We start from the raw sequence: 25,136 nt of genomic DNA on the forward strand, positions 1-25,136 counted from the left end.
CATATACCTTATCTGAGTTGTCACAAGAGTGAGCAATAATTTGTGCACGTAGTTGTGGCTGGCGATTTTGTAGCCGAAACAACTAGTAAGTTCTGGAAATCGAAGAGCCTAGAAGTATGCAGCGTAAACTATAAAAGCGGCGCCAGCGAGTAAGAAGTAATTCAGTTTGATTTGAATTGTCAAGCAGTTACGAGTAAGACGATATCTAGCGAGCAATAGCACTATTATTTTGAAAGTCAGTTTCCTTTAAGATATGAGTTTGGTTATTAAGCTATTCGTTGCACAGTTTGAGTGTTATTGTGAAGTATTTTAATAAAGGCCATTTTTCCGTTATTCAATATTGGAGTTATTTATTCAACAATTTAGTGATTCGAACTTAGCAGAGGATTGAAAATAAGAGGATTTGCAAGTAAATTCGTTACAATATGTATATACATTAGGGCGGTCGCCGTGGTGTGATGATACCGCCTACCACACCGAAAAACGCGGGTTCAAGCCGCGTACAAAGCAACATCAAAAGTTTAGAAACAAGTTTTCTCAATTAGAACATGTATTTTTTTAAACTATATGAAGAGTGAAAACAACACTTCGTGACGAAAGGGTTAAGATTATTAACAGGGCTCATATTATCATAGGCCTATTTTGGCATCTAAACAAAACTTTTGAGTAAGGTTCCCAGAAAAATAATTTTTTTTGAAACCATCTAATGCACATATATATGTACATGTGTTCTGTATGGAAACTGTACATAAGAAAAAGTAATACCGATGTAAAATTCTCAGTATATAAATGACTGTAGCTGCAAAACGAAGTGCTTTTCTAAATTTTACTCATTGAACATAAAACAGAAACATTGAAACGTACTACGATTCTTTTTAAGTTTCAAATAAATTTGTATCATTGAGGTTAATTAAGAAAAAAAAAGAAAAACATAAAAGTGCAATGCTCTCACTTCCGTCAACTTTTGTCAAAGGCTTTCACGATGAAGAACTCTGCAAGCGCATGGAATATCGTAAATTCGGCGTCACACGAATGCAGGTGTCGAAAGTGTCATTGGGAACCGGCACGCTAAGTGATTTCTATGGGTTAGTAGCAATTACACGCAAATCTGAACGTAGTACAATTTCCATCAATTGGCATTAATAGCTGATAACTGTAACTGATTGAAATGTAAATGTTTGCCGGCCTCTTTGTGCTTGTACAAAAGTATTAGGGTGTTCGATTAATGCCTAATTTCTGTCTTGTGATGGATTTAAAAAAAATACGTAGCGCAATTTACCTCCGAGCTTCTCTTCCAATTTGCATCGTGCTTCTTTTTAGTTTTTCCTACACATTGGCGGGATGGGACAACGGGTCGACTCCGAACGGCAACTGCATGGCAGATGAATTTTAAAATTAAAAATTTCGCTAGGATTGGTAAATTTTTGTTGGATTACGGCCGTGAAAGTATTGTGGAGAGCTTAACTGAAAAAGAGTCGTGACCACGCCTATTTTCCAAAAGATTCCGAGCTTACCTACTAGAGTTGGATTCGATTCGATTTTTTTAAGAATCGATTTTTTCGATTTGAACCTAGAAAAAAATCGATTTAATCGATTAAATCGAACCAAACAAACTTTATTTAAATTTTGATTATTCTTTGTAACAATATACTTGCTTAACCATTTTACACGATTTTTACCGACAAATAAAGCTGGGCAGTTTCTCTCTCGTTTCGTTGCCTGCCGACAAAATTGAAAGCATCAAGGAATACCACATGGGTCTTCACTTGATCTTTTCATCGGAGTGAGATAATTAGTATAGTCTTTACCGAAATGTCATACTTTTTGCGCTTTTTTTAATCTTTTATTTCAAAATATAGGCAAACCAACCTTGGGAACATTAATCAATACACTTTCTTCTTTAATACTTATTATTACAAAATGTATAATATTGTAACGAATTTACTTGCAAATCCTCTTATTTGCAATCCGCTGCTAAGTTCGAATCACTAAACTGTTGAATAAATAATTCCAATATTGAACAATGGAAAAATGGCCTTTATTAAAGTACTTCACAATAACACTTATACTTTGCTACTCGCTGGCTTAATAACCAAACTGATTGATAAATCAAATGAAACTCTACTATTGGCCGCCAGATCGCGTGCTTAATCAAACTGATTGATAGCTCAACTCAAACTGAATTACTTTTTACTCGCTTGTGCCGCTTTTATAGTTTACGCTGCATACATCTAGGCTCTTCGATTTCCAGAACTTACTAGTAAATTTCGGCTACAAAATCGCCAGCCACAACTATGTGCACAAATTATTGCTCTCTCTTGTGACAACTCAGATAACATATATGCATGTGTTTGTGCATTGACTCTCCGCTGCTCGTATACCTACATGGTACATATATGTAGACGCAGTTATTGTTTCGTTTATGTAGATACATAATGATTGAATTATTGATGTGCATTCACGTCACTGCTTAGCATCGGCTTAGAGACGATAGCATCGCTCAGTGCTGCTAACATTCGTTACAATATTCTCGCTTCGTTTACGGCATTAGAATCGATCTTTGTTCAGCGGCATATAAAAAGGAAGTATTTATAACATGTTCTCAGTATACGTTTGCAGCTTTTTAACCAATGAGGTATGCGGAACTTCCAATTGACAACATACGGCAATTTGTGTCATGGTTTGCGTAGTTTCAGTTAAAAATTTTATCGAAGTATTTTCTTAGCTTATTGAAAATAAAAAGGAATAAGGAATTTAATTGACGAAATTTAATAAAAATTGCCACTTCTGTTTTCGTGTTTGCTGCTGTCTGTGTCATAAAAAGTATTGATTTTATTTATTTGTTAAAAGTGTGTTTCTTAATGTTACTCGTTAAGGCAAAACGCACCGAGGATCCAAGCATTGTGTAAAAGATCTGAATCCGTTATCTTCGACAATCCTAAAGGGTTGCATATATGTGGCAATCATTCTAATGAAAGCACAATCCAGTTGTTTTTTTTCGCTCATCTACAGATCGAGACTTACTTATGTTGTTGTTATTAGGTTCAAAAAAGGATTCTATAAGAGCTGTTGATGAAGACATTTCCATCAACGTTGGATGTGACCGCTTCAAGTGATTTAACAAATTGTTTGTATTTCCACCTGTTTTGCATTTGTTTTGGTACGATTTGCATTTCACAGAATGGCCCTGCACTTGACTAAAATACTTCCAGAAAACAGATCTGCGAATCTTTGGATTACTTATAAGATTGGATTCCCCTTCAGTCACTTTCAATTGGCTTATTGAATCTAAAACTGTGGTATTAATTTCGTACTGAACACAATATCATACCACAAAATAGATAAACACATGTTGAATATATTGCTTACCAGAAGTGCGAAGAAATTTCTTCATCTTTCTCCTTTCTCTCGAAGACACCAACACAACAAAGCTAAATTTATAAAAACAACAATTACAGAATATGTATTTCCTCAAGCATCCGTAAAGTAGATAGTGCTGAAAACTTCGATGCCTAAAGAATCGAACGATTTAAAAAAAAAATCGATTCTACATTTCTAAAAAAAAGATCGATTAAATCGATTAAGAATCGAATCGAAATCCAGCTCTATTACCTACGTATTACAATTAGTGAAGATCTAGCAAAATTTATTAAAGTTAGACTTTGAAAATAATGTTAAAGAAGTGGTCGTTATCCGCTTTTGCTTTTTTTACCCTGTTTTATATAATACCAATAAAAATACTCTGCTGAGTTTTAACATGATACCTTGAACGGTGTTCAACAGTTTAAAGTTTTCTCCGCTTTAATGGGGTAATGCCACGTCTCGTTGCCAAACTTTATATCTCACGCATAGAATATTGTGACGAATATTAGCAACACTAAGGGATACTATCATCTCTAAGGCGATGCTAAGCAGTGACTTGTATGCACATCAATAGATCAATCATTATGTCTCCACATATGTACGTACACGCACCGGAGAAGAGACGCACAAACACATGCAGATATCTTATCTGAGATGCTCCCAAAAGTATGCAATTATAATTGTGGAAGTTTCGCTCACAAATACACGCGCATATGAGAAGCTATACACGTGCATCTGCAGTTATAATTTTATAGCAGTAACTAAGTAAATTCTGGAAGCGCCTAGAAGATGCAACGAGGAAATCACAGAGTATAAAAGGCAGCAACTGTAGAGGCCCGACAATCAGTTTCAGTTAAACAAGCTATTGGCTGTGAAGTATCAGTGTTATTGTGAAATACTTTAATAAAGGCCATTTTGCATTATTAAATATTGGAGTTATTTATTCAACAGTTTAGCGAATTGCAGTAAATTCGTTACAATACATTCATCCACCAAGCTTTATCACGTTATAAGTATTTGGTAATGAATTATCCCCCTTATTTATTTTTCGAAATCTTGGATATCGTCCAATTTCACCCGTTTTAATACGAATCTATTCTGCGCCTAGATAACAACGTGTACCAAATTTTTGTTAAAGCTATCTCCGTTTTTGCGCAAATACCATCTTAACAAACTGACGGACAGATGGATGGACATGGTTCAATGAAAAAAAAAAAAAAACTTAATATGTATGTATATATCAATTCCTTTATTTGATGACAACACACGATTATTCGATTAAAGGAATAATATTTTGTGTACTAGTACCGCTTTGTATAAAAATTATTAACGGCCTCATTTTCTATTACAAAACGAACGTTCGTTTCGCCTCAGACACAAATTGCTAGTGTATTTGCACTGTGTTAAACGATGACAACATGTCATTTGACACTTGCCTTCGTCTTCCTTTTTGCCATAAAATAAGAAACGTAAAATCCGAACGAAAATAATAGGGAATACCATTGCTAGACGAAATCGTTTGGAGGTGAATCATTCGTCTGAGCTATCGTTCGCAATACAGAATGAAGCCCTAAGTATTAGGCTAATTAAATATGTTTGTGTTTAGGGATTCATTCTGTATTGCGAATGATAGCTCAGACGCACGAATCGCCTCCAAACGATTTCGTCTAGCAATGGTATTCCCTATCATTATACACAGCTGAGCAGAGCTCACAGAGTATATTAATTTTGTTCGCATAACGGTACCCCGTAACGGCATACACTAATCGAGATAGATATAGACTTCTATATATTAAAATGATCTGGGCGAAAAAAGAAATTCATTTAGCCATGTCCGAAACTTGGTATGTAAGTTCCTGGGCACTCATCTCAGACCGCTATTTAAAATGAACGAAATCGAACTATAACCACGCCCACTTTCTCGATTTCGAAAAACCGAAAAAGTGCGATAATTAATTACCAAAGACGGATAAAGCGATGAAACTTGGTAGGTGGGTTAACCTTATGACGCAGAATAGAAAATTAGTAAAATTTTGGACAATGGGCGTGGTACCACCCACTTTTAAAAGCAGGTAATTTAAAAGTTTTGCAAACTGTAATTTGGCATTCGTTGAAGATATGATGAAATTTGGCAGGAACGTTACTCCTATTACTATATGTGTGCTAAATAAAAATTAGCCAAATCGGATGACGAGCACGCCCACTTAAAAAAAAAAATTTTAAGTAAAATTTCAACAAAAATTTGAATATCTTTACAGTATAAAAGTAAATTACGTCGACATTCAACTCCAGTAATAATATGGTGCAACAAAATTCGAAACTAAAAGAAAATTTCAAAATGGGCGTGGCTCCACCCTTTTTCATTTAATTTCTCTAGAATACTTTTAATGCCATAAGTCGAACAAAAATTTACCAATCCTTGTGAAATTTGGTAAGGACATAGCTTCTATAACTGTCCGACTATGATCACGCCCACTTTTTGGACATCGAAAATTTCGAAAAATGAAAAAAATATCATAATTCTATACCAAAGACGAAAAAAGGGATGAAACATGGTGATTGGATTGGTTTTTTGACGCAAAGTATAACTCTAGAAAAAACTTTGTAAAATGGGTGTGACACTACCATATTAAGTAGAAGAAAATGAAGAATTCTGCAAGGCGAAATCAAAAGCCCTTGGTATCATGGCAGGAATACTGTTCGTGGTATTACATATATAAATAAATTAACGGTACCCGACAGATGATGTTCTGGGTCACCCTGGTCCTCATTTTGGTCGATATCTCTAAAACGCCTTCACATATACTACTAAGGGCCACTACCTTTTAAAACCCTCATTAATACCTTTAATTTCCCATATCGGTCAAACACATTATAGAGTCACCCCTGGTCCACCTTTATGGCGATATCTCGAAAAGGCGTCCATCTATAGAACTAAGGCCCACTCCCTTTTAAAATACTCATTACCACCTTTCATTTGATACCCATATCGTACAAACACATTCTAGAGTTACCCCTGGTGCACCTTTAAAATACTCTTTAATACCTTCCATTTGATACCCATGTCATACAAACACATTCCAGGGTTACCCTAGGTTCATTTTCCCTTATTTTGTCTCCAAAGCTCTCAACTGAGTATGTAATGTTCGGTCACATCCGAACTTACTTGTTCTCGTTCGGCTTTTATGTTTCTTATTTTATGGCAAACAGGAAGGCGAAAGCAAGTGTCAAATGACATGTCGTCATCGTTTAACCAAAGAGGATAAATATAATAGGGCCGTTCCATTGGTTTATCGAGCTCTGGCTCTGGCTCAAATCTCATTGGAACGATCTAGATCAACTTTATGAGAGCTGGCAGCACTATTATAAAACATCTGTTTTGTAGAAAATAAGATGAAACGTACACAAAATTTTAAGATACTGATAGAATTATTACCATTTAAATAGTTTCGCACGTAAGCAAACTGTTTATTTTCCTTACATCATCGTCAAGTTGTTTACTCTTTCAGTGTTCTTGCTTTTAAATATGGCGAGATCTTTTATGAATACACAAATGTACACGTATTTAGTTCAGTGCTACAATGGCTCAACTATATGGTTGGCTCATCTCACCAGCTGATTTTATTTTTTTCATTTCACTGGAGTAGGGATTGTCAGAAGGAGATGGCAAACTTAAAAAGAAACCAACGAATTTACAACATTTTCTTACTACTTACAAATGCTGCTAAGTTTTATGTTTTCATTCCATTCCATTCGTCTAACACCATCACGCTAATTTTGGCAATGTGAACAAGGGTATGTTATTGCTGTAGAGATGAGCCAACCATATAGTTGAGCCATGAGTGCTACCAACTCAAAAGTGGTTAGCTGTCAAAAAATCTACTACAGAAAACGAAACGAACAGAACTGCTATACGGATCAGAAATTGAACCAGATAAATATCAGGATCACAACGTTGTTGTTGCATTTGCATGTTAAATTTCTATCCATATCTCGCTCAAGTCTCAATGGAACGTAACTAATAATAAGAGCCGTCACTCGTTATTTTTTAGGCATTTACTCGATGTAAACTGTGAGGTAGTCCAAAGATTGATTGAAGAGTAAAGATGTTGCAGGGACGAAAAATAGTGTGAATCAAGCTTCACAAAACCTCTAGTAGGTCACATTCACCAATTACCACAGCAGAATTTGTTAACTACCACTGTCTGTATTTGTTATTTAATAATTAATTGTTTATTCAGCTAATGTGTTCAGAATTTTAACCTTTACTCTCGAAAACTCAAATCAGTGTATTTCTGTGCTTAAACTATGTTTTTGGTGTGGTGGAAGCGACCTACTAGAATTTTGTTACGCTCCGCTGCTTTCCACCGAAGTTTGCGCCTGCAACATCTTTACTCTTCGATCTATGGGTAGTCGCTACTTTTTTTTGGGCGAGATGTATATAAATGTGTACTATACATTTTCATGGGGTATTTGTGTTTATTTTTCCGACTGTATTTAATTAATTATTTAATTCTCTTTCCAAAAATCGCGTTTGCATAAAGTGACAACACCGCGTGGATAAATAGGAGGAAATTCAAAAATGTCCCTCATAAAAAAAAGTAGCGACTACCTCACAGTTTACAGCGAGTAAATGCCTAAAAAATAACGAGTGACGGCTCTTATTATATTTTTCCTCTTTGGTTTAACACATGGCGCAACGATACAAGGTGGCAACATGGGACAGCTGATTATTATTATTTTTTATTTGATTTGATACATCAACTTCCGGCGCAGTACGATTTTGGCATTGGTCCATCGAAATTACAAAAACAAAGTACATGAAATTTTTATTTGTTTGTCGTTATGTCACCATGCAGCCACCTTGTATCGTTCTGCCATGGTTTAACATAAGCGCCAAATACACGACACGAACATTTCCGCGAACATTCCCGTTATGTCCAGTTTCTACGACCTTTTCTGTCGTGTATGGTGGTGTTTGCCAGTTCGCGCAAATGTTCGCCAAAAATCAAAATATTATAATTTTTGGCGAACATTTGCGCGAACTGTTCGTGCGTGTATGGCGAAATAGCTCATAATCGTAGTAATTTTTGAACGGAACAGACGTGCGCGGAAAAGTAAAATGGACAATAAATAATTTCTAATGTTCGGCCAAAAGTTCGTATGGTGTATGGCCAAAGCTGCGAACAAGATTGCGGAATGTTCGCTGAAATGTTCGTGTCGTGTATTTGGCGCTATAGTGAAAATGAAAGCCTTTATGTTCATTATTTTTTTTATTTTTCCAGTGAAAAGGTATTATATACCCTTCAAAAAACGCGAGTACTCTATAAATAATGTAAGGAATACTCCTTTGGGAGTATAGGACTGCTGCAAATCTAATCTGTATGCATACAAAAAATGTGCTCCAATTAACATTGCGATGTCCTAGGAGAGGAGTAGGTGATCCCACTCTCGCTTTGTTTGTGAGTATTCCATAGAGTACATACGTGAGAGTACTTTCCAAAGTACTTTCACTGTAGTACTCCATGGAGCACCCACAGAGGATCATATACCAAAGTACTAAAGAGGAATTGTGTCGGAAAGAATTATCGAAGTGAATTTAATTTAAAATGAAAGTAAATGAGGAGGGGCAATACAACTTTTATATTTTATACTACGAATATTCTTATGTTATTTAGCATTTGCGTGAATAAAGAAACTAACATTTCTCTATACATACTTTAGTATGTATACATAAAACCAGTCCGCTGTTACATTTTATCAGAGTTGCCAAAGTAAAATTTTATTATTAGCTATTTGCATGCAATATTTTACTTTTGGCAACTCTGTTCGATCGTCATCGTGTCGTGATCACTGTCGTTAAAAAAGGAGCAATGATCGGCTGATGGTGGTCCTCAATGGGTGCTCCATGGAGTACTACAGTGAAAGTACTTTGGAAAGTACTCTCACGTATGTACTCTATGGAATACTCACAAACAAAGCGAGAGTGGGATCAACTACTCCTCTCCTAGGACATCGCAAAGTTAATTGGAGCACATTTTTTGTATGAATACAGATTAGATTTGGAGCAGTCCTATACTCCCAAAGGAGTATTCCTTACATTATTTATAGAGTACTCGCGTTTTTTGAAGGGACGTAATCCAACAATTTTTGAAGGGTACGTATATGCATGTAGATATGTAATAAAAAAGTAAATGTATCCATATAGGCATCAAAAAGTACCTTAATATACATACTTATGTTTGATTCTGCATTTGTTTGCAGTGATCTTGATGTGGATGAGGCCATAAAAACCATTCACAAAGCACTTAAGTCAGGCATTAATTACATTGATACGGCACCATTTTATGGACAAGGGCGCTCGGAGGAGGTCTTGGGAATGGCATTGAAACACGTACCTAGGAGTGCCTATTATATAGCAACAAAAGTTGGACGTTATGAAAAGGACTTTGATAAAATGATTGATTTTTCAGCTAAAAAGACGAGAGCTAGTATTGAGAAGAGTTTAAAGTTACTTGGAATTAATTATGTGGATGTTATCCAAGTATATGAAATACAAATGAAAAAAATATATTATGTTCACACAATTTTAAAACCCCATTTCAGATTCATGACATCGAATTTTCTGAAGATCTTGACATTGTCGTGAACGAATGTCTACCTGAATTGGAGGAAATCGTCAAAGAAGGAAAGGCGAAATATATTGGTGTAACCGGATACCCATTAGCGCGCCTAAAGGAATGCATTGAACGAGTTCCCGGCCGCTTTTCTGTAATTCAACCTAAGATCAATCTTTATATGTACGTACATTAGGCTGCTTCGAAAAATATCTGCTCCGGCGATTTGAGTTGACTTTCTAAAATCGTTCTTATAATATTAAAAAAAATAAATAAATATAAGGCGCGATAACCTCCGAAGAGATTTATGGCCGAGTTTCTCTCCCAATTTGCCTCCTGCTCCTCTTATTTTTTGCTACAAATTGACGGGATGGCACTTACTTGTTGTATGCCGACTCCGAACGGCATCTGCAAGGCAGATCAGTTTTCACTGAAAGCTTTTCATGGCAGAAATACACTCGGAGTGCTTGCCAAACACTGCCGAGGGGCGACCCCGCTAAAAAAATTTTTTTCTAATTGAAAAAACTTGTTGTTTCTAAAATTGTAGATGTTGCTTTGTCAGGGGGCGTGAACCCAGGATCTTCGGTGTGGAACACGCTATCATCACACCACGGCGCACAGTGTAACTTTTTTCACATTTAGGATGCCAAAATTAATAACAGCCAAACCAATAGAGCAATTCATTTGAAATTTTGCAGTGTGGTTGCAGGTGCCTAAATCTGATTTGAGAATAAAAATGGGCGTGATCCGCCAACTTTTTCTCCTTGCCCCCATTTAAGGTGATATTTCACATAATCATATTTTCTACTTTAAAAGCATTTCCAGTGCCAATATAAATAAAAATTGTTTATATTTCTTAACTTTAGCTTAGAGGCTTTTGATTAATATTTAAAAATTTTATTTTCGAAGTCAAACACAACATAGGTACATATATTTGTAAAAACTGAATCGAAATACATACTTATAAATAAAAAGTGGTATTTTAACTGGCATAAAGTTAGTCGGAGTCAATATCGTCGACATGCTCTGGTTCAGATAATAAGCCAATAACTTCACTCGTTAATGCTCGCCGCTTTGGCCTAGGGATTTTCCGCAAACTGTTTATGAACGGGTCTGACGATATCAGCAATCTGCGCAGCAAATCCAAGTTACTGCAAATTCTGGACTTTTTTGTGGTGAAAAGTTCACGACAGTTTCGTGCATCTTTGTTTCTGAACTCTTGAGCTTCTTCCGAAAGTTAACCAATAGGAAGAATAGCAAACACGATTATACTCTTTCCATAAATCAGAATTTTATGTACGCTAACTGGCATATTGTACCAAGCATATTCCGATAAATATAGTACCCTTGTATCTGTCACATAGTGGTCAAAAGCTTCAGAATTTATTTGAAACACACATCCTATGCATGAAAGTATCGTATGAAACCTTTTCAAAAGATTGATGTTTATGCCGGTTATGTCTGATGTTATTTCAGGATCTCAGAAGAATCTTCTCGCAGTGTTGTCATCATTTGTGTTGCCGGTTCTTTGCTTTGGCATATCAATCAAAAGACCAACTTCTTTCCTGAATCTACTTTTGATATGTTCTTTCTTCTTTTTCATCTTTTCCTTATTTTCTTCGCCCCGCACTCACCAGGTCTTCATTTCCATTCGATAAGCGATGTGTAGCATACATTCCATGCATCGTATTCAAGAATGTAAAGGGGAAATTCCGAAAGCCAGCATGCTTTTTTCAACATTTGTATACATACATATGTATATTCCCGAAGCACTCAATTCCTTAGAAGTATCAGCCATAATAGACGATCCTCACATAAGTTGATAGGATAAGTGCACAACTCGCTAATTATGGAAAAACTCATATGACAAACAATGAAGGCTATTCAGTGCACAAGTTTCCTTTTTCTGGGTTTTTACCATTTCAGGTATAACTGTCTTTTTTGGGATCTAGTATTGTAGACTTGAATTGGGGACATTCCATTGTTAGGTCACTGCGCTTCTTAGTGGCGATTACAAAGAAAAACGCAAAATTTCGCAATGGATTGTTTTTTTTATCTGAAAGTATATGAAATTCCCTTTAATGTGTATGTATTCATTCAATGGAATTGGGCGGAATCAGGCAAGTTTTATTCCATTGAAAACGAAAAATTTTCTAAGCTTACCAAACTTTTAGTGGCTGTCTAAAACAAAAAAAAAATTTTATTTAAAAAAATGCCTACGTGGCTGAAACTTACCAATGCTGTTATGGACTACCCAAGTATGTTAAATAAAATAGTTTGAAGTCAAAACAGTTATCGAAAAATCCACCACGTGGCCACAAAGTTGGTCAAAAATTTTGGACTGTGAAATGATTTTTACACTTGTTTCAATTACCCAAGTTTCATAATGCTTATCATGGTGATCGTTGGCTTTTTACTTTGCTGTATATACATTTTCTTAACAGTTGGTTGTTAATATGTTGCATGTCGAAACATTTTTGAGATTGGAGAATATTGATTTTTGGCATCCTAAAAGTGAAAAAATGTACACTGTGCGGCGGCAGCCGTGCACTAAAATTGGGGGATTTAGCCAATCGGGGTCATTCTAAAAAATACGTTTCATAAAAAACGAATTAATTTGAAAGGAGTATTTAAGGATTACGTCAGCAGTTTTTAAGGAGTACTACTTAAGGAATATTTCGTATACACACTCCACTGCTATGTCCTAGAGCAGAGCACCTTCTCCAGCCTGGAATTGTTCCTACGAGTACTTCATGGAACATATGCGGCTGCTTTCCAAAAAGTGATAAAGAGTGAATGAGACAGTCTAATGTAAATACATATAAATATAAGGAAAAGTACCCTCATGGAAAATATGCAATGGCTTGCCCTCTTTGATTTTAGAAATAATGTTGGAGTTGTTTTCATTTTTGCAGTATCCAGATCACAGAAAACGCGTAAGAAATTTTTTAATTTTACGTTTGTAGACAAACTTGAAATTTTTTTTTTCTTATTTTATTAAAAAAAATTTTTTTTGGGAAGATGTTCTCATATTGAGTCCTTTACATTATTGATTTTGATTCCATTTCGTTTCAGTTATGTTTGAGAAAATTTTCAAGCTTGACTCTTAAACGCATCTCAAGTTGATATTGATCTAAAAGTTTTATTCGGTATGTACGAAATTCAAAGCGACTTAGCTTTTTCGGGTTCTAAATTCACTGACATGCCCCCTAAAAACATTTTAATTCAATATATTTTTTCATACTTCCGTTATTGTTTCGGAGTTCTGTGTACCAGTTTGAAGTTAAATTTTAATGTTATTCAGAAACAGATTAAAGTATATCCATGTTTCTTTACAGTGATTTTCCTTTCCTAGATGGTACTTGCGTACATATGTACATATATATATGTATATATATATATTATAATTACCTATTCCCATCTAAATACATAAACGTTCTAACATTAAACATTTTTTGTGTTCTTTACTTTTTTTCTCGCCCACAGTCGGTGTTGACATATTCGCGCTTTACTCTACTGGATGACTCTCTCAAATCATATTTGGAGTTTTTTCAAAAACAAGATTTAGCCATTGTTTGTGCTTCCGGTCATGCACTTGGCCTTCTTACAAATGCGGGACCACAACCATGGCATCCAGCTAGCGAGGAAATAAAAAATTTATGCCGGAAGGCTGCAGATATTTGCAAAGAGGCTAATATCGAACTAGGAAAGTTGGCCATGCACTACTTTATGCAATTGGATGGTGTATCCACATTTCTAACCGGAATGCAAACACGTAAGCTTTTGGATATCAATTTGGCTGCATACTATAATGGGCTAAACAAGAAGGAGCAGGAAACGTTACAACTATTACGCAAAACGTAAGTAACTAGTTCACACATATGTATGTGAGTATAGATGTACATATTTTTTAATAATTGTGACAATCAACCGAATCAGGTAACTGGTATGGACAAATATCATTGTTGTTGGTTGCTGTTACACTGCTGGCTAAGTGGCCGGTTGATCTGGTGGCCCGCTGTTAGGTTAGGATTTATTTCAGCTTATTTTTTGATGTAATTTAATAGTCGGATGTAAGATTGTGCAATTCGGATATGAAATAAACACCATAAATAATGGCGCGAGGTAATGGCAAATTGATAACAAACACTTAGACAATTTGTGGGTCTTTGTTTTTGCATTGTAAGACCAGTGGCGTATCCACGTGGGAAGCGGGCGGGAGGGTGTTCCTTCCCCCCAAAATAAATTTGTTTTCCAAAATAGGAATGATTTTCGCCATAGGTGTTTCTTCCACAAAACAATAAAAACTTATAAGTTTTTATTTGCCGGCTTGAGGTCTGATGTTTTGCAAAATAAAACACAGATGTTTTAAATTTTTACCAATATATTTCGGTTATGCACGATAACCGTCCTCAGGGTGAACTATAAACAAACAGAACACAAAATAACATATAACGTTTTTCCCTTTGTACGTGGAGTTGTTAACTATTTTTTTTTGTTATTAGATGCCTATAGGAGAGCGCGGTTTTTGCTACATCTGTTTTGTAGTTAATTCTTGTGTTAGTTGGTCTGTTTAGTATATGTAGCATTTCCAGTGTGAATCTCTTTCCATATTGTTGTTCTTGTTGAAGTACTATTGTTTTTTCGAAATTCGGGCAGTGCTTTCTCGTTCCACAATGGGTCATAAGTGCGGTTTTTTGGTTATTTATATTTATTTTTGGTTTTTATATATTATATTGATAAAAGATCATACAACAGCAACACTGCAGATACAGTAGGACGGACACGTAAATTTCTAAATAAAAATGACACGATTCGTATTTTAACTTCTGACAAGGGAAATAAAACAGTAGTAATGGAGCTCAATGACTATAACAATAAAATGGATGAAATATTAAATGACCTGACGATGTATAGAATTCAGAGACAAGATCCCACTTTAAAATTACAACATAAAAATAATAGTCTTGTGGATAAACTTTTTAAAATGGAATTAATTTCGAAGGCAGATAAAAATATACTTACGACTACAACGGCACTACCACCACGGATATATGGATTGCCGAAAATCCACAAGGAAGGAACACCATTCAGACCGATATGCTCGGCCACGGGATCACCAGCACACGCACTCTGAAAATATGTTGCAGATATTTTAAAAAACGTCACCACCAGTTCATTATATAATATAAAGAACACACAAGACTTTAAAGAAAAGATCAATAACTCTTATATTTATGACGATGAAAAGATGATATCCTTTGACGCAGTTTCATTGTTCCCTAGTATACCGAAACATGTAGCACTTGACATAATAAGAAATAAGTGGAGAACAATAGAAAAATATACGAAAATACCTAAGAAAATGTTCATAGAAATATTAAAGTTCTGCATTAAAGATAATCAGTATTTTAAATATAATGAAACTATATATACACAAATAAAAGGATTACCGATGGGATCACCAACCCCCCCAATAATTGCAGATATTGTAATGGAAGAACTGTTGGACAATGTGATGAACAAATTAGCACGAAAACCAAGATTATTAACTAAATACGTGGACGATCTTTTTGCAATAATCAATGAAAACGAGGTACAAAACATACTTGACGCACAAAATTCTTTTGACAAAAATATTAAATTCACTACGGAACTCGAGGACGACGGAAAATTACCCTATCTAGATTCAATAGTAATACGACGAGGAAATCAACTGAAGTTAATGTGGTATAAGAAGTCTATAGCATTGGGTAGAATTATAAATTATTATTCTAATCATCCCAAAAACATTTTCATAAATACGGCAATGGGCTGTATAAGACGAATGATGAATATTACAGATGACACTTACCATAATGACATAGAAAATGAAATAAAGATATTGTTAAAAGCCAATGATTTTCCTGATAAAATTATAAAAACTCTTTTAAAAAGATATAAATCACCAAATAGTCAACGTAGAGAGGAAACCCCGAAATATTCAAGTCGTTAACTTATGTACTACCTAAATTATCTGAGCGCCGATCAACATCTGACATCTATAATAAAGAAGATATTAAAATAGCACACAAACCTATGAGCACTTTAAAAAGTATGTTTAACCAAACTAAATCGAAAATACCGCAAATGGAAAAAAGCGACATTATTTATCAAATCCCGTGTAACGGAAACGACAAAGAATTATGCAACAAAGTATATGTTGGAACAACTAAATCTAAATTAAAGACTCGATTAGCACAACATAAATCACATTTTAAATATTGTAATGATTTAAATATAAATAACCAAAAAACCGCACTTATGACCCATTGTGGAACGAGAAAGCTCTGCCCGAATTTCGAAAAAACAATAGTACTTCAACAAGAATAACAATATGGAAAGAGATTCACACTGGAAATGCTACATATACTAAACAGACCAACTAACACAAGAATTAACTACAAAACAGATGTAGCAAACACCGCGCTCTCCTATAGGCATCTAATAACAAACAAAAATAGTTAACAACTCCACGTACAAAGGGAATGACGTGTCAAAAATTTATGTTTTCAATGTTTAAGAAGTTTTGTTAATAATTGTTAATTGCTGTTTGATGTAAATTATATGTTATTTTGTGTTCTGTTTGTTTATAGTTCACCCTGAGGACGGTTATCGTGCATAACCGAAATATATTGGTAAAAATTTAAAACATCCGGGTTTTATTTTCCAAAACATCAAACCTTATGGAATAGAAAGGTCGCCAAACTAATATTAATAAAATCTTATATATGCATATTGTAAAAATTTATACATTAAATTGAAGAAAATATTTCTTTCCCTGTTGCAAAAAATCCGTCCAATGTCTGAGGAAGTTTTTGTGGAGTGTTTATTTCATACTTGAGCATTGAAACCCGGGAAAAAATTTTTAAAGGAGGCCACTTAAAACAATTTTTACTTGGATAACTTCCCTATACTTTATCCTTAAAAAAGTCACCACTTTGCAAAAAATTGCGAGTTTAAAGTTTAACTAAATATCTTTTATCAGTCATAACTTCTGAACGGATAAAAATATTTTATACATTTTTGCTTTGAACAAATCGAAGAGCTCTGAACCTTAAGCACAGACTTTTAGATTTTTGGTAGAGCCACCATTTCTGGTTCTTAGAAATTTTTTCTGCAAATTTCCGAGCACATATTCATTGCCTCAACCTTTTCCAAAAATTTAACATTGCTAATTTTTTTAAAAAATCTTCCCCCATCGATTTCAGCAACGAAAAATTCCTAACCTCTTGTGCAATCGAAATAAAATCTTAATATATAAAATTCTCGTGTCACAATGTTCGCTTCCGTACTCCTCCGAAACGGCTTGACCGATTCTCATGAAATTTTATGAACTTATTGAGTAGGTCTGAGAATCGGCCAACATCTATTTTTCATACCGCTGGGAGACTAGGGTCTCGAGATATAGCCCAAAAGGTGGACCCGGGTACCCCTAGAATGTGTTTATACAATATGGATATGAAATGAAAGCTGTTGATGAGTGCTATAGTACAGGAAAATTTTTATACAACTGGGAGGCTAGGGTCTCGAGATATAGCCCAAAACGTGGACCCGGCCACCCCTAGAATGTGTTTATACAATATGGATATCAAATGAAAGCTGATGATGAGTGCTATAGTACAGGATAATTTTCATACAACTGGGAGGCTAGGGCCTCGAGATATAGCCCAAAACGTGGACCCGGGTACCCCTAGAATGTGTTTATACAATATGGATTTCAAATGAAAGCTGTTGATGAGTGCTTTAGTAGAGAGTAATTTTCATACCCCTGGGTGACTAGGGTCTCGAGATATAGGCCAAAACGTGGGCCCGTGAACGCCTAGATAGTGTTTTTACATTATGGGTATCAAATTGAAACTGTTGATGAGTGCTTTAGTACAGGGTAGTTTTCATACCTATTGGTGACTAGGGTCTCGAGATATAGACCAAAACATGGACCCGGATACCCCTAGAATGTGTGTGTATTATGGATATCAAATGAAAGCTGTTGCTGAGAGCTTTAAAGTAATTTTCATTGTGATATTCGATTTAATCGCATCAACCTGGCAAAACTGATAAATATGCATGCAAAGCCAAAATAAAGACATGAATTAATAATACCCACATACCTATTTACATATGTCCTATTCGATTTGCCTGAAATTTGGTATATAAATTTGTCTATGTTAGTACTTACGATGCTTTTTTCCGGGAAGTTGACCAGAGAAGGACTGGGACTGGGACTGGTATTAGGACTAGGACTGAGACTCGGAGTGGGACTGGGACTGAGACTCGGAATGGGACTGGAACAAAATACATACCACCCTCCGGGACTGGCAATATGATATGAAGAAGAATGAGAAAAACTTGAGAGAAGATAAAAGAGAGAAGGAGACTGAGAAAGAGATAGAATGAGATGAAGATGGAGATAGATGAACCGAAAAATACGGAGGGAGGAGTGAATGCAAAGATAGAGGGGCGAGGGCAGAGTTAGACGAAAAAAAGCTTATTAAAATGTATGCAGATAGACCAAATTTAGGGCAGAACAACATCTGTCGGATCTGCTAGTACATTCAAAAATTTTTTTGTAAAATAATTTTTCCTTTTGCTCTTTTTAGAAGAAAAAGTGGAGTATTTCGAGTGAAATTTGTATACAGAAATATATATGAAAGACTTCCCTCTAGAATCTCTCTGAACATTGGTTATCAGGTTACCCTTTTCGTTCTGACGGAAATTTGACCCGGGTGTGAAGCCTTCTGTGTTTCGACGAATTTTTGGTAACATTTTAAATTTTCCTGTATTCTGTGTCGCATTTTTCGATTGGGTTACAACCATGTACCTTTATGACTTTGAACTCGATATGACATTTCGGGAAACAGCGAACTCGATCGTCCTCACTCCATGAATAAATATCAGAAATTGCTGTGTAAATGTATTGTTATAAACAATTTACATTTTTTCATCGCCGAATATGTACAAGGAAAGAAGCGGTACAGGCTACAGATTTCGAATTTGTATCCGTTTACTATATGTGTATTTTTCATTTTTATATAGAAAGTGGTCGTGTTAATCAACCAATTTTGTGATTCCTGTCTAAGGCAATTCTATTTTAAAAAAGGAAATCAATTATTTTACTTAACAACATTTGCTAATCGACTAATCGATTATTCTAATAATAGCTCAATTTGTTATTAAAATATAGAATAATTTTATTTATGGCAAATATTCGATACATACAAAATGGGCCTGATTTTATACCGATTGCGCCCATTTATATATTTTTATTTAAATGTATGTTTTTGCAGAAACCAGGTATTATAGGTTGTCTAGTCCGGGGAAAAATTACCACCTTATCTTTATTATACGCTCTATTATTCGATAATTTTATGTATATAATTATTTCTAGTAAATTTTACTTTTATTGTTTTACAGAATTTTTACAAAGTCACTGAACTGGGAAGGCAACGAGTTGGAAATTTATTGGGCAGCTATGAAAAAGAAAAAGTAAATTTTTATATGCCTAGATTTCACCCGTATCGTCACTTACGATCAGGATCGAAAACTATTTTCACTCAAACGATAAAAATTAAGCTATCAAACTATTTAAGAAAAGTAATAATATATGTACTATGGATCTAGTGAGTACGAGTTGTCCCTAGTTCACATATTTCATTGATCCGATTCACCATTTCGGTGCAATTGTGATTAGAAAAATGACAATCAATCGCGGATCGTATGACACGATACGGCCCCTGAATTTGTTTTAAAATGGAATCAATAATTTTGTCGTACTTCGGAAAAAAAAAACTAACATTTTTATGTGGGGAATATTTATAATAAACTTATATCTAAATAAATATTCAATTTCTTAATGTTATGCATTTAATTTTTAAGGGTGTACCAAAAAGAAATTTTAGTTGGTTTTTTAGTTCTCTCTGGAATATCATTCTGCATACACTATATGTGACCTGGAATCATGAAACGACCCTATTGTGCGAAAACAAGTTTTCGAGAAAAACGGGTTTAAAGTTTTTGTTTAGCTTGACTCTGTGTAGCGGCTGGCCGTTGTGAACGAATTTTGTAATTAAAATTTAAGTAACTTCTCGATAAGTTACAAGCTTGAAACTTGCAATATAGTTCAGAACCCTATGGCAATGCAATAATAAGAAAAAAACTCCGATAGGTGGCGCATGGATCGAAATATTTCAAAAAATCGTATTTGTGTTCCTTTGGATTTAAGAAAGATAGAAAACTGGCAAATAGGGTCGTTCGCACAATGGGGTCATTTCATGATTCCAGGTCACATATGTATTTGATTCGTGGTGGATTCGCTTTGCCTTGCAAACAATGCACGGATTGCACGGAATGCATAGATTTCAAGGATTGCACCACAACACGCAACAATTTTATGCAATCCATGCAATTTATGTTATGATCAAACTTAAATAAATTTTCGTGTAAAGAACTGTGTGGAAATGAAAATGTAACCCAGTTGCAAAGGCATTCCTTTAGTGCTCTCATTTCGCTCACAAAAAAATTAAGCGATTGCTTTTCGTAATTGTTCGTGGTATTTGGTATCTGATGATACATGCTATTACTCCGCAGTAAGCTGCTCTCGTAGCATTGCATAGGATATAAACAAGCCGTGCAATCAGTGAACCTTGCAATACAAAGCGAGTCCCCTATTGAGATTGCCACCCAATATTACAATAGAAAATCACAAGTTAAATGACATGTTTGCGAGCATTGAATTCCTATTTCAAATTAAAAAAAATTTGGCAACCATGTGCTCGGCGCTCCAAAATCTTGAAAGTGAAAAAATAGTTTTAATTTTTAAAAGAAGCTGTAAATGAATAGATGTGCTCATGTAAAGTTCAGTAACAAATACCCACATAGCTACGAAAAAGCTCTCAGAAACGTGCATGTTTCAATACTAATTACTTCGGCTGTTTTTGAAACTGTAAGTTCCTAAAGTGTCGAAAAAAGAGCAAGAAAATTCGATAAATTTTGTTGGTGCGAACTTCCTACTAACTATATAAGTAAGTAACTAGAAGAAATTGGTTGATTTACTTGAACTTAAATTTCAGATTCGCTTGCATTTCTATTAAATTTTAAACTTGTTTACACTACACTCAATTAAAAAACATATAGTCAATAAACTTACTTTAACACATAGGTACATATGAATGTATGTATTTATGTACATACATACAAATAAATCGGAAATAACTTTTAATTACTTAATAGGCATCTAATACCGACACGATAGGTGGTAAATGTGAGTATTACAACAAGTCAATTACATTTTCAGGAAAGGCATGCACATATACATTAAGGTGGCCTTCATTTTTCCTAGTGTTTGGCACCTCGGTTAAGTAAATGTTATCGCACAGATTAATATGGAGGCGAAAGGTATTGGGTGTATAACGTAATCTCGACTTATGCGAACTGAAATACAGAATGCCGAAGTACACAATTCACACACGAAAATATCCTGGCCAATTCCAAACCGTGACAACCGACTTACGAACATTTATAATTCCGACAAAACCTCGGGTTTAAAACATAATGCAGATCTGCGCATCTCTAACTGTACCTCTACCACCACCTTTACTAAGATTAAAATGAAGAATACGTTTTCCTCTTCTTTATACTGCTAAAGAACACTCTAATGCATATTTATGTATATGCTTGTATGGATAGATATGTTCAAAGATGAGTGCACATGGAACAGTTTTGTACCGCATTGTACCAACGCGAGTTCGCGATGCGATTTCAAATATAATTTGCACGAATTGTTGCTAATATAAACAAGTAAGGAAGTCTAAGTTCGGGTGAAACCGAACATGATATACCCAGCTGTACACCTTAAATGCTGTTGTTGTTTGTTTTGTGTGCTTAATACATATACATATGGTTCTATTCTGAACTAATTTTCGTTGAAAAGAAGCAAAAAGGATACAGAGGCTAACACCAATGACCTTGAGCGGGTAATAATGCAGTTTTCCTTTAGATATGGGGATTTCCCTACTGTTTATTTTAAAATAAAGATATAACAGAACAATAAAATACGATTGGTACAAAACTATTTTTCGCTATGATTTTGCCTACAATCCTTTTTAAAGTCATTTATATAAAAATGGGCGTGGTCCTTAACCAATCCTATCCATTTTTACTAGAAATATTTCCAGCTATAAGGAAAACATGTGTACCCAATTTTATTATGATATGATGAATTTCATATCAAATCCAATATGCGTTGAACCCGACCCCCTCAGAATTTGATGAAATTTTGCATGGGGTTACATCCTACCCACCCAAACAAAACCTCATTTTTAGAAATTGCATTTTCGAAAAATTGTGGGCGTGGAAAGGTAGCGAAATATCCGAAAATATTAGAGAAATGACGATAATAGGTACTTTTAAAGTGTGATTACTACGGAATGGCTTTACCGATTTCAAAGATCTTCATACCATTAGAAAGGTATTGAAATAAGCTTTCCAAAAAATATACTGTAACAATTTTTAGTACACTGAAAAAAAAATTTTTTTTTTAAATAAAATTTAAAACTGAAAAAACACTTCAAAGATCAAGCGATTTTGAAAAATAAAATTTTATTTTAGAAAGGTCTATTTAATATATATAACATATCTGAAAACTAAAATGGGGATAGACACAGACCAGAACCAAACTAGGCATTGATATGGAATCAACTAATAAATACAAATGTGTGCAGCTATCAAGAAAATGTTCCTCTCAACTTCGAAACATTAGCTTAAAGAAGCAGCGCTGATATCTGAGCATTTTCCAGCAGTCTCCGACATTCATCGTTGCCGTATTTGCGAAAGTTGTCGCTTTAAACTTAAGGATGCTATCAAGATTGCTGATAATCAGCGTTCTACTGAAACGGAAAGTGAAGAGGCACAAGAAATCTTTGACTAGCGGTGAATTGTATCAAGAATATAAGGAAGTTCCAACATGCAGCAGCTATACTAAATCACTCGAACGCAACGAACTCGTCGACAATATAAATAAGCATGTTATTCCTCATCTTGGAAGCCATCCATCGCCAATGAAGCGAAAATATTTAGAAAGAGATTCATACTGCAAAAAAAAACACAGCAAATTGCGCAAAGTATTTCGGATTCACTTGGAGGTGGTTCACTGTCAACTTTATCAGAAGTCCTAAAGAAGATCAAAGCTTACTACGAACAAATTTTGGAGAACATGAAATATCAAATCGCAAACTGCTCAAATAATTTGGATAAGCAAAAAATATTATCTCTATTACCAAACACCATGACATCTAAGGAAATTAAAGACATTTTTGGGCATGATTTATCTTCCGAATTGATAAAAATTAGCAAAGATATACAAAAAAATAAAACAAAGTTTTCGGACGTCAAACGCTCTAGCATGGACAGGCGTAGTTTACCTGAACAAACTAGTAAGTAAGCAAATATTCCGAAAGTCAGAAGTATGAGCTGCGCAAAGTTGTATATTAAATCTAAATAAATAAAAATAAAAAATTAACTTTATCAAGTGTATGTCTATTTATTGTGCGTGTCTGAAAAATTTGATAATACGATTCTTGTTCGAATCTATTAGAATACTAAGTCATAGTATCTGTATCTGTATAATTTCCAAAGTATAGCTAGGTACCATTTTTGTCACACAATAATAGCAAAATAAAAAAAAAGTTAACAAGAGATGGTTTTACTCATAAATTTTTTTAAAAGAAAAAAAAACACCATTCTAGTTTTTATATTAAATCGACTTTTCTAAAAAAATTTTCTTTTAAATCGCTTGGTCTTTGAAGTGTTTTCCCAGTTTGAAAAAAAATGTAGAAAAAAATTAAAAAAACAATTTTTTTCAGTGTAATATAGAATCTTTACAGTATATGTTTTCAAAAGTGATTTTAATACCTTTCTAACGGTATAAAAATTTTTGAAATCGGTTGATTAGTTTACGCGTGATATTAAAATATCAGAAAGTAACCAAGAGATGCATTTACTTAAAAAAATAAAAAAAAATAAAACCCCATTTTAGTTTTCAGATATGTTATATATATTAAATAGACCTTTCTAAAATAAAATTTTATTTTTCAAAATCGCTTGATCTTTGAAGTGTTTTTTCAATTTTAAATTTTATTAAAAAAAAAAATTTTTTTTTTCAGTGTTTAAAAATTTTTACAGTATACTTTTTTGAAAGCTTATTTCAATACCTTTCAAATGGTATGAAGATCTTTGAAATCGGTAAAGCCATTCCGTAGTAATCACACTTTAAAAGTACCTATTATCGTCATTTTTCTAATATTTTCGGATATTTCGATACCTTGCCACGCCCACAATTTTTCGAAAATGCAATTTCCAAAAATGAGGTTATGTTTGGGTGGGTAAGATGTAACCCCATGCATAATTTCATTAAATTCTGAGGGGGTCGGGTTCAAAATGTACGTTTTTTTCAGCCTTTGATATGAAATTCATCATATGTAAATTTTTCTTCGAGTAATTGCTCCCGAAACATTGAAAATTGCTTAGACAAAAAGGGGCGGTGCCACACCCATTTTCAAAAATTTTAGTGTTTGCCAATTTAATGTTATAATTCAATTTACAACGTAAAATTCTATTGATACAAAGGTCTTTTTCGCTAAGATATAGCTTATTATTTTTGTCTACGACCCTTTTAAAAATCTTTTTTATAAAAGTGGGCGTGGTCTTTAACCGATCTCGTCCATTTTTTCTAGAAATATTTCCTGCTATAGGGAAAATTTGTGTACCCAATTTTATTACGATCCGTTAATTTTTCTTCGAGTTATGGCTCCCGAAACATAGAAAATCGCTTAATCATAAAAGGGGCGGTGCCACGCCCATTTTTTTAAATTTTTGTAGTTTTTCCCATTTTTTGCTATAAATCCACTTGGGAAATGAAATCACATTGATATAAAGCTCTTTTTTGCAAAGATATAGCTTATTTTATTCGTCCACGACCCTTTTAAAAATCTTTTATATAAAAGTGGGCGTGGTCCTTAAATGATTTCGTTAATTTTTCTTCAAAGCATTCCTTATAGTAAAGGCAACGTCTCTGCCGAATTTTGTTACGATATGTTTAACGATTTTTGATTTATTATTAAT

At 34.4% G+C, this 25,136-nt stretch overlaps 1 protein-coding gene and 1 long non-coding RNA gene across 3 annotated transcripts in view; one reads left to right on the plus strand and one right to left on the minus strand.

Annotated features, from left to right (window-relative positions):
* The first annotated feature begins 769 nt into the window (after positions 1–769).
* Positions 770–19,873, plus strand: LOC137246819 (uncharacterized). Of its 2 annotated transcripts, XM_067777830.1 has the most exons (6): positions 8,482–8,655; positions 9,495–9,520; positions 9,628–9,907; positions 9,970–10,134; positions 13,467–13,840; positions 19,434–19,873. In XM_067777830.1, exons 1-6 carry the CDS (start codon positions 8,527–8,529, stop codon positions 19,507–19,509), a joined length of 1,050 nt encoding a protein of 349 aa, XP_067633931.1. In that variant the 5' UTR covers positions 8,482–8,526; the 3' UTR covers positions 19,510–19,873. The 2 variants fall into 2 exon arrangements, with proteins under 2 accessions (XP_067633937.1, XP_067633931.1); XM_067777836.1 differs by lacking the exons at positions 8,482–8,655; positions 9,495–9,520 and adding an exon at positions 770–1,085.
* The window catches only part of LOC137246986 (uncharacterized), a 97,648-nt gene continuing 86,887 nt past the window's right edge, over positions 14,376–25,136 (minus strand). The window contains exons 3-4 of the long non-coding RNA XR_010951753.1: positions 15,006–15,113; positions 14,376–14,775 (exon numbers count right to left, since the gene is read on the minus strand). This is a non-coding gene — a long non-coding RNA (uncharacterized lncRNA). The remainder of the gene's footprint in view (positions 14,776–15,005; positions 15,114–25,136) is intronic.

Source organism: Eurosta solidaginis, chromosome 1 (genome assembly GCF_040869045.1).
Source record: "Eurosta solidaginis isolate ZX-2024a chromosome 1, ASM4086904v1, whole genome shotgun sequence".
NCBI classification, from domain to species: Eukaryota; Metazoa; Arthropoda; class Insecta; order Diptera; family Tephritidae; genus Eurosta; species Eurosta solidaginis.

What these genes read in the sequence shown, in the direction of transcription:
- LOC137246819 (XM_067777830.1), top strand. Translation starts at nt 8,527, where the DNA reads ATGGTGTATGGCCAAAGCTGCGAACAAGATTGCGGAATGTTCGCTGAA. An exon ending in TTTATTTTTCCAGTGAAAAG is followed by an intron (nt 8,656 to 9,494) that starts GTATTATATACC and finishes CGTTTTTTGAAG; the next exon opens with GGACGTAATCCAACAATTTT. An exon ending in TTACAACTATTACGCAAAAC is followed by an intron (nt 13,841 to 19,433) that starts GTAAGTAACTAG and finishes ATTGTTTTACAG; the next exon opens with AATTTTTACAAAGTCACTGA.